The following is a 12096-nucleotide window of genomic DNA, read 5'->3' on the forward strand; positions in this document are numbered from 1 at the left end:
GGGAGCCAGGTCAGACCCCAAGGCCTCTCCCTTTGTACTTTTCCATGAGGCCTCTCTCGTCCATAGCTTTTGCCAATACAGGTTGGAGACGGGTCGCTCAGTAGTGCGATCCCACAAAAGACAATGGGAAGGCTGTCTCTTAAAAGGCCATTTTAAATATTAATGGTCATGGGGAAATGCTCATAAAATTAACTGAAAAAATCAGGTCAGATGACCCACTTTTGTAGAGGAAACAATGGCAAGGCACACACAAGGCCAGAGGTCACTCTTTGTCCAGGTAGAGTCGGTCCCTCTCTTGTCAGGCATCGGATGCCCCATGTCCCTATCACAGCACTTTATTCTCTGTCATCCCTGGCAGTGATGTATCCTGGTCCTCCCCAGATTCACTTTATTGAGCCTTCCAATTAGCACAGTGCCTGGTACAATAGGAGTTCAATACATGTTTGCAAATGAGTGAGTGAAGGATGGATGGGTGGGTGGGTGGGAAGGAGGGGAGGAGAGAGAGAATGGAGAGGGAGAGAGGGAGGGAGAGAAAGAGGAAGAGGGGAGAAGGGAGGAAGGAGGGAGGAGGAAGGGAGAGGGAGGGAGAGGGAGAGAGGGAAGGTGAGGAGAGAGGAGAAGGAAGGAAGGGAGGGAGGGAAGCGGGAGGGAGAGAGTGAGGGAGGGAAGTGGGGAAAGGGGAGAAGGAAGAAAGGAGGGAAGGGAGGGAGGGAGGAAGGGAGGAAGAGACAAAGGGAGGGAGGGAGGGAGGAAGGGAGGAAGAGACAAAGGGAGGGAGGAAGGGAGGAAGAGACAAAGGGAGGGAGGGAGGAAGGGAAGGAGGAAGGGAGGAAGAGACAAAGGGAGGGAGGGAGGAAGGGAGGGAGGAAGAGACAAAGGGAGGGAGGGAGGAAGGGAGGGAGGAAGAGACAAAGGGAGGGAGGGAGGAAGAGACAAAGGGAGGGAGGGAGGAAGGGAGGGAGGAAGAGACAAAGGGAGGGAGGGAGGAAGGGAGGGAGGAAGAGACAAAGGGAGGGAGGGAGGAAGGGAGGGAGGAAGGGAGGGAGGGAGGAAGAGACAAAGGGAGGAAGGGAGGGAGGAAGGGAGGGAGGAAGAGACAAAGGGAGGGAGGAAGGGAGGGAGGGAGGAAGAGACAAAGGGAGGGAGGGAGGGAGGGGAAAAGTTCAGAGAGAAACCTACCAAAATGCTAATCAGGGTTATGATCTAGATACCTTATTTTATCTTCTTTATAATTACCTGTCTTCCAAGTTTTCACCAGTTAAAAGATCACTTTTATAATAAATATACTTTTTATCAAAACTCTGCTATTTGATTTAAATCCATCTGAAATGGTTTATCATAACTCCAAGTCCTATTTTTAACTAATGAATCTAGAAGACACTGGAATTAGTTCATGTCTATCAAAGTGTCAAGTCTTGAACCAACATTGGGACACATGATCTGACAGTTTCCTAAATGCTCATTAAAGAAATGGGACTATTTGGAATCAAGGTGCCCCACAAATCTAAACAAGACCCCCACATCTAAGGACAAAGGGGAGCACAGGTCCTGCCCTTAGGGAAGATGACAGCTGCATTGGGGACGTGGACAGTAACCCTTAAGATGGTGGCCTGTGTCACCCAAAGTTGCCACCTCTAAAGTGCCCATAATAAAGGTGGCAAGAGGGACATCTCAGAGGGAGATCTCAGACGTTCTACTGAGTATAATATTCCATCCAGCCCGACTTTGCTTCCCTGAAGCTGAATTCATTCTGCTTTTAAGAAATGGATATTGTCACCGGCCTTGGGGCTCACACCTGTAACCCCAACACTTTGGGAAGCTGAGGCAAGAGAGAGGATCACTTGAGCCCAGGACTGTGAGGCCTGCCTGGGTAACACAGTAAGATCCTGTCTCTAAAAAAAATTAAAAAATTAGCTGGATGTAGTGACACGAGACTGTAGCCCCAGCTACTTGGGAGGCTGAGGCGGGAGGATCGCTTGAGCCCAGCAGGTTGAGGCTGCAGTGAGCCATGATCATGCCACTGGGTGGCAGAGCAAGATCTTTTCTCCCAATTAAAAAGAAAAGAAATGGAGGGACTGGACTATGCAGGTAAACAGAAAAGCCCTTCTGCGGCCTCCTCTCCACCTTTATCCTCCTCCTCTCCTCTAGCCAGAGATACATCCATGGGCCCCACTCCCCCAAGCACCAGTCACCACCAACCTCTTACCCCTAAGCAAGAGAACAGCCTCAGGGGACCCCCATGCCTTAGCACTCTCTCTGGGCCTCTGCAATCTCACACAACTTTGTAGCTCTCACAGGGCCTAGAGCTGAGGGACCTGGTTGGGATCAGTGCCCACCCTTCTGCAAGGCTGGCCCTGACCTTAGGCCAAGTCCCAGCACTGGGTGGCAATGTAGCACTGTGGGTAGCACCCAGGCCTCCAAGCAGCAGAGAGACCACTGCTGGCAAGGGATCTGGATGCGTTTATTACCAAAGCCTTGGTTTCCTAGCTTGACAAGTAAACATCCCAACAGAGAAGCTACTTTGTAGTGTTGCTGGTCACATTAACGCATTAGTGCTATGCGCCTGGCAGTGCTTTAAAGACATTAAAACATCCAATTCATAATATCCAGATGAGGTAGGTACTGCTGTTATTTCTCTTTTACAGATAGAGAGAGGATATCATAGAGAGGTTAACAGATGTGCCTAAGGCCACACAAGTGGTAAATGGTAGAACCAGGATTCCAGCCCAGGCAGTCTGGCTCCAGAGTCCAAGCTAGTCTTACCATGCAAATGAGTGTCTTTACAAAGCATGTGAAGTTCTCAGCGCAATGCCAGGAACATATTAAAAGCTCAGTAAATAGTAGCTGATGCTCTTGGTTGCTGGGATGCCTCAGTAAAGCAGATGGCGGCCACCCTGTGCTGTGCACAAACCTCATCTCCCTCCTTTATGAGTCAGGAGTGTGCCTGTCTCGTCCACCTTTGCAGTCCAGCAGGGCCCAGCATCATGCCTTGTGGATCTCTGAAAACCTGCTGGATGTATAATAAGATGACACCCATTTATCCAGCACCCACTGTGTGTGCCTTATCTCATTCAACCCTCCCACTGCCTCATGGGCAAGCTGGGTGTTTCAGCATCTCGGCAAAGGGACACTGCCACTCCACCAGTGTGGGGTGAACAGTGGATAAAAAGAGATTGATTTGCCAGGCAGTAGAGACTGCCCTGGAGCGGACTTCAAATGAAACAGAGATTATTTATTCCATGTCATTGGTTACTTTATGTGGTGCTTACATAACTGTGGTCTTCTTCACCTTCTATTCCAAAACGTTTCCAGGAAGTATTTTCCATGGATGGTGATTCCAACTAAAGGAAAGAGAGAAAAGTACACTGACGTTGACCAAGACCTTGAGGGGACTAAGAGGGAAAGTGAGAGCATCACATAATGAGAGCTGACGTCAAGGCTGGCCCAATCAAGAAACGGCCTCAAAACCGTACAATGTAGGAAACAGAATCATCAAAAAAAAAAAACAATGTGATCTTGGAACAGCGGTGACCTCAAAGCACATCTCTACATCTTGATAAGAAAAAAGAGGAGACGTAGAAAATCCCCCAGAACCAGACTCCAGTTTGGCTTATGGTCTGTCATAACATCACAGGCACCAGGAGTGGGCTCTTTGGTGATGAGAGCAGAACTGAAAATGGAAATGGAAATCAAACACACAGCCCCAGTCAGGTCCCAGGTTAGCTGACCTGCTCCTAATGCCTGCTGGGCTCAGGCCAGAATATCGGTGGAGGCCCCTGGTCTGCGGCCCATTCCCCTTCTCTTGCCATCCCCATCTGGTCATTGTAACAAGGGGCCTCACACATGAGTGTGGACACCCGGGGCTGCAAGTCTGAGCTCCAACCTTGTCCACATCTCAGCCACAGCTGGCCATTCTCAGCCACAGCTGGCCATTCTCAGCCAAGGCATGGGCACACAAGTGGCCCTAGGGAAGATGAACTCAGTGCAGGCCCTGGCAGCTAGCAAAGGAGCATTTGGGCAGAGAATTATAGAAAAGGAAGGATCTGGGGGTCCAGGGGACATGTCCCTTTGCCCTGCAGACCTCTTTCCCCTTTAGGGAGCCACAGCCAGAGTGGGTGCCTCTTGGAACATGTGACCTTATCTCTTTGGCCCAGAGATGACATCTTCTGCTATCCCAAGTGTGAGCCGTTTTGGTCTCAGAAGAAAAGTCCCCTCGTCTTCCTTTCAGGGAAAAGTGCTGAAGAGGGCAGGAGACTGGTGGTTTGAGACCTACCCCTTAGAAACCATGTGACCCTGTGCCGTGACTGACCTTCCTAGACCCGGCCCTGTGTGTACAAAATGAAGACAAATACCTACCTCGCCACCTTGTTGGCAGGACTCAAAGGATGACAAAGTGCCAAGCAAATGGCTGTTTTCTTATGGAGAGCCAGGGAGGTAAATATGATTCAGGGGAAACAGCCCTGGGCCTATGGAAATGATCAGTCTGTTCCAGGAATAATACCTACCTAAAGGATGCTGTTAAGCACTGAATAAGTGTGTGTGTGTGCAAAGGCACCTGGCACCCAGGAAGACCGCAAAAACTATTCATGGTGGAGGTGGTGGTGCTGGTGGCGACCATTCCTGGTGGTGCTGGTGGTGCCAGGCACCTGCAGCAGGTATTTGGCTAAATTACGTAATTTAATGATCACAGTAACCAAAGAGGTGCGTTCCTATAGCGCAGATGGAAAAAGTGGGACCAAGGTCACAGGCTTCATGAGTGAGCAGTGAGGCCAGGAAACACATGCCTGTCTGTCTGCATCCGATTCCTCTTCCTGCCACACTCAGCACCACCTCGCCAGTTGTCTTGCAGACTCTGGGGATGATTCATTCACAACACTCTTACCTGCTCACAGCAGGAAGCCTGTTCACAGCACCCCAGGCCAGATCAGCCATTGAGACATTTATACTAGAGACTGTGGGCCACCTGCTATGCCAACAGACACACAAGAGCACCTTGTGTTCCCGTCCACATCAACTCAGCTCATCAAAAACCCATCCCAGGGAAAACGAGCTTGCTGATAAACCAACTAACTAAGCGTAACAAGAAATAACAGCAAATTTTGAGGCACTTTACCAGGAGAGTCACACCCAGGTACTTGTTGGACCCAAGAAGACTCAGGTAGCAAGGCAGGGAGTGGCTCATGACAGCCGCCCAGAAGAGTCACGTCTATTTAGTTCTCGAAAATAATGGAAAACAAACTCGGTTTTCGCAAGTGGTATGCTGTGTACACTGAGTCCACATCAGGTGTTCTTGAATTCTCTGATAAATAAAAACCACAAGCAACTGTGGCACCACGGGGCTGGAGGGAAGCGCCGGCTCGCACGTGTCAATACGAGCAGCCTGGGGGCCTTATGGGGCAGACCCTTTTCCTGAACTAGTGGTGCTGGAGTGAACACCTTCCAGATCCCCAGGGCTCGCCCCTCACCCTGAAAAGATTAAATCATTTATTTATAAGAAAATATCTAACCCAAATACAGCAGGCACTGGGGGGCACAGGGAGCCGTGGTTACAATGCAAGCAACATCTGGACCTGCAAACTCATGATGCTGCCACAAGAAGCGTGTGCAAGGAAGGTGGGTGGCTGGGGAGGCAGCCCAGCATCATCCCCAAAGTCTTTACTACTGCTCTCCCCTCTGCTGAGTCACAATGCTCTTTGTTGGTGATGCTTGTAACATAACCCTCCTCTCCTCTCTTCAGAAACTGGCAACACCAAGGTGCCAATCTTTTTTTTTTTTTTGAGACGGAATTTCACTCTTGTTGCCCAGGGTGGAGTGCAGTGGCATGATCTCAGCTCACTGCAACCTTCGCCTCCCAGGTTCAGGTGATTCTTCTGCCTCAGTTCCCCGAGTAGCTGGGATTACAGGCACCTGCCACCACACCAGGCTAATTTTTATATTGTTAGTAGAGAAGGGGGTTTCGCCATGTTGGCCAGGCTGGTCTTGAACTCCTGACCTCAGGTGATCTACCCGCCTCCCAAAGTGCTGGATTACAGGCATGAGCCACCACGCCCAACCGCCAATCTCTTTAAATGGCTTCAGCTGCCAAATCTCACCAGCAAGTTTGGGTCACTGATGCATCCCCTACCCCTCCTTCTCCTACAGACCCTGATCTTCTGGGTAATTTCCCCTGATTTCCTTAAAATGACACCGACACCCAAGAATTTCACCAAAGGGGGCAAGCACGGGACACAAACTTACGGCTGCATCCAGGGCCCTTTGAGGATAATGTGCCATGTCCGTATAAAGCATCCCCCAACCCCACAGGGTGTAAGAATAACCATACAATTCAGGCTTTTATGACAGGAGATGCAGGCAGTAGAGGGAGGGGCTTTGATCTTCGGACTTTAACTTCCTGGCTTCCCGTAGGTGCTCCACGGCACAGAAGGGGAGACAGATTTTGTAGAGGTCAAGGTGAGGATGGCGCCTCAACAGAATCTTCAAAACCAAAAGGCAAGTTGCGGTACCCGCTGACCCTCCGCCACGCAGAGACTGCCGCGGACGCCTAAACACCCTCCTCCCCATCAGGCTGGCTTGTCCCCGGGCATCTGAACGAGCCAACCTGACAGGATGGGTGCTCAGCGGAGGACACTCTCTGAGAAGCCTGAGATGATGGGGAAACCCACTCTCCAGGGCTGGCTTCCCACGCAGCTGTTTGGAGAAAGAGCTACCCTGGAGAACCTTAGTCACTGCTACAGTTGTAGAGAAGACAGAGCACAGCAGTAGCTCCTCAGGGAGGAGGGACACAGACCACACCCCCAGCTTCTTGGTGACCTCCAAGGGAACCAGCTGGAACGGCAGCAAATGGGCTTTTCCCCTGGCTTTTTCTCAGCTCGCTGTGAACCCGGCCCAGATGCATCCCATGCTTACTCATAGAGTAAAGCAAGCCAGGTATGAGGCAGTTACAAGCTAGCAGTTTTTTATGTGATTGATTCTATCTTCTCTGGAGATGCCCCAAGATTCTCTGGAAACAGGCCTCAGTATTTCCCAGCCAAGGAGCAAGCTTCCAGGAAATGAGCGAGTGAGCCTCCAATTGTATACGTAAATGTAAATTGTGTATATAGACGTAAAAACAGCATGCATGCCCCTCCACCACCAAGCCTTTTTCATTTCCAAGCTTTTCTCTAATCACCAGGATCCAAACACCTCCAGCCCAGCTCCCATCCCCGCCCTCCTCCTCAGCCTTGGGCCCACCCACCTGTCTTCACAAAAGGTGCCTCGCTGGCCGGCACCACAGAAAACATCCAAGCCCAAGGTACTCATGGTTTGTGTGTAAAGGGTTTTTATTGGAGAGCCTGTAGCGCTGAAGTGCCACCAAGGATTTGGAAGGTCACTTTCAGCAGCCGCCACTTCTGCCAGGACCAGTGGCAAGCACCTGGCAGATGGAGCCCGGGTGTTTCTGCGTAAGGCAGAGGAATACAGCTTTTCCATGAGATTCAGCTGCTGTTGTCGAAAACCCCGTGTGAGCCAGCAGTTCCAGTTCAAAGGTTGAGGGGGCAAACAGCTGCGAAGTGGCCAGGCTCCCGTGAGTCACCACTCAGGCCTGAGTACACCGTGGAGAGGAGAGATAAAGCAGCCACGGCTGTTCTGTTGCCAGTCCCACCCCTCTGGCAAACAGATGGGGGAAAACAGAGAAGGAAAGTCAACAAAGAAGGTGAAATGCAGGGAGCAGAGACTACACGCAGGCCCCCCGTGGCTGGCAATACCATGCGTGCTGGGCCGGCTGCGCCACCCTCACCCAGGGCTTCCCACGGGCTTTGCTCTTTCCTGCAGAGGCGAAATTGCCTTCCTGGCAGGCGGAGGCTGCCGAGCTCCCATGCCCCTTCCCACATATCCCAACTCTTCTCAGAAAACTGAAGAACCGAAGATGGAGGTGAGTCAGGAAAGGCTGGAGTTTTCATCCAAAAAAAAAAAGAGCAGGACAATAAACAGGCAAATACACAAACCCTGGAGCAAAGCCAGGAAAAAAGGGGGAGATAAAAAATAAAAAAATAAAAAACACCTTTCTAGAGAGAGCAAAATCCCAGGGTCCCGAAGGCACTGCTAATAGACTAATAGAAGCATCTTTGTTGCAGCCAATCACCTCTAGCCTGGGAACACCGCTAGTCAGGAGGCCTCAATCAACCTGAGAAGTCAGCCCAAGGCCCTGTCTCCAGAAGCCAGCAGCAGATCTCTGGGTCATGTCACAGGCAAGTCCTCACTTCACCAGCTCAGAGGTGAGCCACTCTCACCTGAACCTCTGCCTTCCGGCAGGGACCTCCTGGGTCCTGTGGGGTCTCCTGGGTCCAGGTGGGTTCCTAGTCCAGCCCCGTCTAGACTGACTACAAATATAGTCCCCTGACAGTGTGCTTTTTTCCAGCCAGCCAAATCACCGTTCATTTTTAAAATGGTTTTTAAAAATCACATTTCTAAGGCAAACAACGTAGAACTGTGACAGAGCAGAGGAACAACAAAAAAGCACAAAGAATGTTGCTAATCACAGGCTGCCTAGCACTTTCCTTTCCCTTCAGAGAAGGAGAAACTGTTTTATAGGTATCACACACGTGCACACGCACACACGTGCGCGCACACACACACACACACACACGCACAGTTTTTCCCTGATACTGGAAATTCTTTGTGAACTAGCCATGCTGATTTCTGCCGAACCTTTTTTTTTAAAAAAAAAAAAAAAAAAGAAAGAAAGAAAAGGAGCCACAGACGTGTCCAGGTCTGGAAGGGGCTGACCAGCTCTAAGCACATCCACCTTGAACTCTGACACAGGTAACGCCAAAATGAGGCCAGGACCTGACCAAGCCAAAAAAGCAGCAAAGGATCAGATGGGGTCCAATGTGTAGATCCAGTAGAGAAGAATGTCAGAAATTCTAAATACACAGTTGGACATCCTTCAGGCTTGTTTTAGATTCTTGATCCTCCTGATCTCTTTTACTATTGTCAACAATTGTCTTAAAAAAACTTTTTTAAAATCAACATGTTTCTACCCTTTGCTCCTTAGCAAGGCACAAAGCCTCTTACGTGGGGAGTAGAAGTGGGGGGCACTTTAAAGGGATGCCCAAAGGGTGGCAGAAGCAACTCCACTGTGGTGACGTGGAAACGAGCTTGCCAGTGACAGTCTGAGCAGATGCCTGACACGCACGATGGAGCTGGGGTTTTATACATAACGTTCGTTTTGGTTTCAACACCTCCGACGCAAGAGGGCTTCCAGGTCCGGTCCTTCACACCCCAGGTTGCAGCTGACCAACTTTCCACAGGATGCCACCAGGCTGGGAAACAGGTTTTACCTAAAAGAAAGGGAAGGACAAGAGTAAGCCCCTTCTGGCAGAGCCTCGCACCCATTCTGACCCCTCCTGAACATCTCTATCCCTCACCCTCTCAGCCAGTGAAAAGGCCACAGTCCCCAGCCACAGGACCTTTGAGCGTGCTGTCTGGAAGGCGCAATCCACTCTTCCAGCAAACCCCCTCCCTCCCCACAGTTCCCAACTAAGGATCCCTCCCCCAGCTCCCCACACAGACTCCCTAGAACACAACCTCTTTCTCCTTATATCCCTCTCCTTGCCAGCACTTCCAGGGTGTTTACACTAGGGGTTGGAAAACTTCTTCTGTGACAGTCCAGACAGGAAATATTGTAAACTCTGCAGATCCCACAATCACGGTGATAACTCCTCAACCCTGCTGTTGGGGTGGAACAGCAGCCACAGCAAGAAATGCTTGGCCATGGCTGTGTTCCAGTAAAATCTTATTTATAGACACTGAAATTTGAATTGCATATTACTTTCTCATGTCATAAAATAGTATTCTTCCTTTGGTTCTTTTTCAACCATTAAAATGTGAAAATCATTCTCGGCTCCTGAGCTGTACAAAAACAGGCAGTGGGCTGGATTTGGCCCATGGGCCACAGTTTGCTGACTCCTGGTTTATGTATCTGATTAGTGTTGGTCTCTTGCTTAGACTGGGAGCTTGAGACAAAAGCCACATCTAAGCTTCCTTACCTTTAAACCCCGGGCCCACACCACAGTGTCAGAAAACATAAGAAGTACAAGAAATAAGTTTAGGCCAGGCACAGTAATCCCAGCACTTTGGGAGGCCGAGGCGGATGGATCACAAGGTCAGGAGATCGCCACCATCCTGGCTAACATGGTGAAACCCCATCTCTACTAAAAATACAAAAAATTAGCCGGGAGTGGTGGTGGGTGCCTGTAGTCCCAGCTACTCAGGAGGCTGAGGCAGGAGAATGGTGTGAACCCGGGAGGCAGAGCTCCCAGTGAGCAGAGATCGCACCACTGCACTCCAGCCTGGGCAACAGAGCAAGACTCCGTCTCAAAAAAATAAGCATAAGTTTAAAAACTAAATCTGTGGCCAGGCTTGGTGGCTTACACCTGTAATCCTAGAGCTGTGGGAGGCCACGGCGGGTGGATCACTTGAGGTAAGGGGTTCGAGACCAGCCTGGCCAACAAGGTGAAAACCTGTCTCTACTAAAAATACAAAAATTAGCCAGGTGTGGTGCTGCACGTCTGTAATCCCAGCTACTTGGGAGGCTAAGGCATGAGACTCACTTGAACCTGGAAGGCAGAGGTTGCAGTGAGCTGAGATGGCGCCACTGCACTCCAGCCTGGATGACAGAGCAAGACTCTGTCTCAAAAAAAAAAAAAAAAAAAAACGGACTCTGCTCAAGACATCATCTAAAGGGACTTAGAAAAGGAGGGAAAATTTGACCAGTTAAAGCTGCCACCATCACCTCCTGATGTTTGATTATGGGCATTATATAATCCCATGAGCAAAAATAACAAAGATTTAATAGAATTTATAAAATAATGAACTTCCTGTCATAATATTACATAATACCAAATATATTACCATATCAGGTAGCTATTTACTAGAAGATGTAAACATCCTATTTTTAGGAAATAGATACTTAATCATTTGCAGGAAAGGGCCATGGTATACATAACTTACCCTCTAATGGTTTAGTAAAAACCATTTGTGTGCACACACACATACATATACACACGGATGAATCAGAAAGCAAACAGGCAAAAAATGTTAACAGGAAAATATGAGTTAAAAGTATAGGGTGTTCCCTACGCTATTTTTATTTTTGCATGAAGTTTAATTTTTTTTTCCAAATAAAAAGTTGTTTAAAGAGAAAACATAAGCCAGGCACAGTGGGTCGCGCCCGTAATCCCAGAACTTTGGGAGGTCAAGGCAGGAGAATCGCTTGAACCCAGTAGTTAGAGACCAGCCTGGGCAACATACTGAGAGCTTGTCTCTACAAAAACTACAAAAATTAGCTGGACATGGTGGCGTGTGCCTGTAGTCCCAGCTACCCAAGAGGCTGAGTGAGATGATCACTTGAGCCTGGGAAGTTGAGGCTACATTGAGCCAATATCTTGCCACTGCACTCCAGCCTGGGTGACAGAGCAAGATCGTCTCAAAAAAAAAAAAAAAAAAAATTGAGTATCTTCATATTAGCCACTAAAGTCCCCTACTCAACCGACTAGAGAAAGAGAAAAAGAAATCTCCAGCAAGCCATGTCCAAGTTGTGTAGGAGGCTGGCTTTCTTACAGTGACCCCCTGGCCCCTTCTGTGGGTTGGGGAGTCGGGGGAACTAACCTCACAAAACCAACATCTCGGAGCCCAAGCACTCACATCTCCCACTGCAAAGAGGAAGGGACTAAGGACCCCCAACATTAAGGTTCCTACCAGGTCTGACTCCACCATCAGGCCTTCCACGGCATCTTGCTGGAAGGTCAATGTCAAGGATGAAGGGTGGGGGCACAGGAACTGAGGAGGAGCAGTGAAGATTTTAAAGACCAAGAATCGGAGCTGAGGGCAGGGACCTGATCGCCATAGCTGTGCCAGAGCAGATCTGGCCACGGCAGGCCTGCGGGCTCTGGGGAAAGCAGCCGGCAGAATCAACGGAGATGCAAACTCTGTACCGCTGCCATGCTGAAATTCACCTCCGTAAGTGTCTGGGCATCCCACGGGACTGCTCTGAATCTTACGGGGATCCCCTACCAGGCTCTCTGCCCTTACCTCACCCCCAGGTTGCTGTCTACATCC

General features: G+C 49.7%; 1 protein-coding gene across 1 annotated transcript in view; it reads right to left on the reverse strand.

The window, feature by feature from the left end:
• Nucleotides 1-7301: 7301 nt before the first annotated feature.
• FAM174B (family with sequence similarity 174 member B) overlaps nt 7302-12096 on the reverse strand; it is a 38642-nt gene continuing 33847 nt past the window's right edge. The window contains exon 3 of the mRNA XM_003846143.6: nt 7302-9317. Within this exon, the coding sequence (XP_003846191.3) occupies nt 9314-9317 (4 nt within the window). The 3' untranslated portion in view covers nt 7302-9313. The remainder of the gene's footprint in view (nt 9318-12096) is intronic.

Source organism: Pan paniscus, chromosome 16 (genome assembly GCF_029289425.2).
Source record: "Pan paniscus chromosome 16, NHGRI_mPanPan1-v2.0_pri, whole genome shotgun sequence".
NCBI classification, from domain to species: Eukaryota; Metazoa; Chordata; class Mammalia; order Primates; family Hominidae; genus Pan; species Pan paniscus.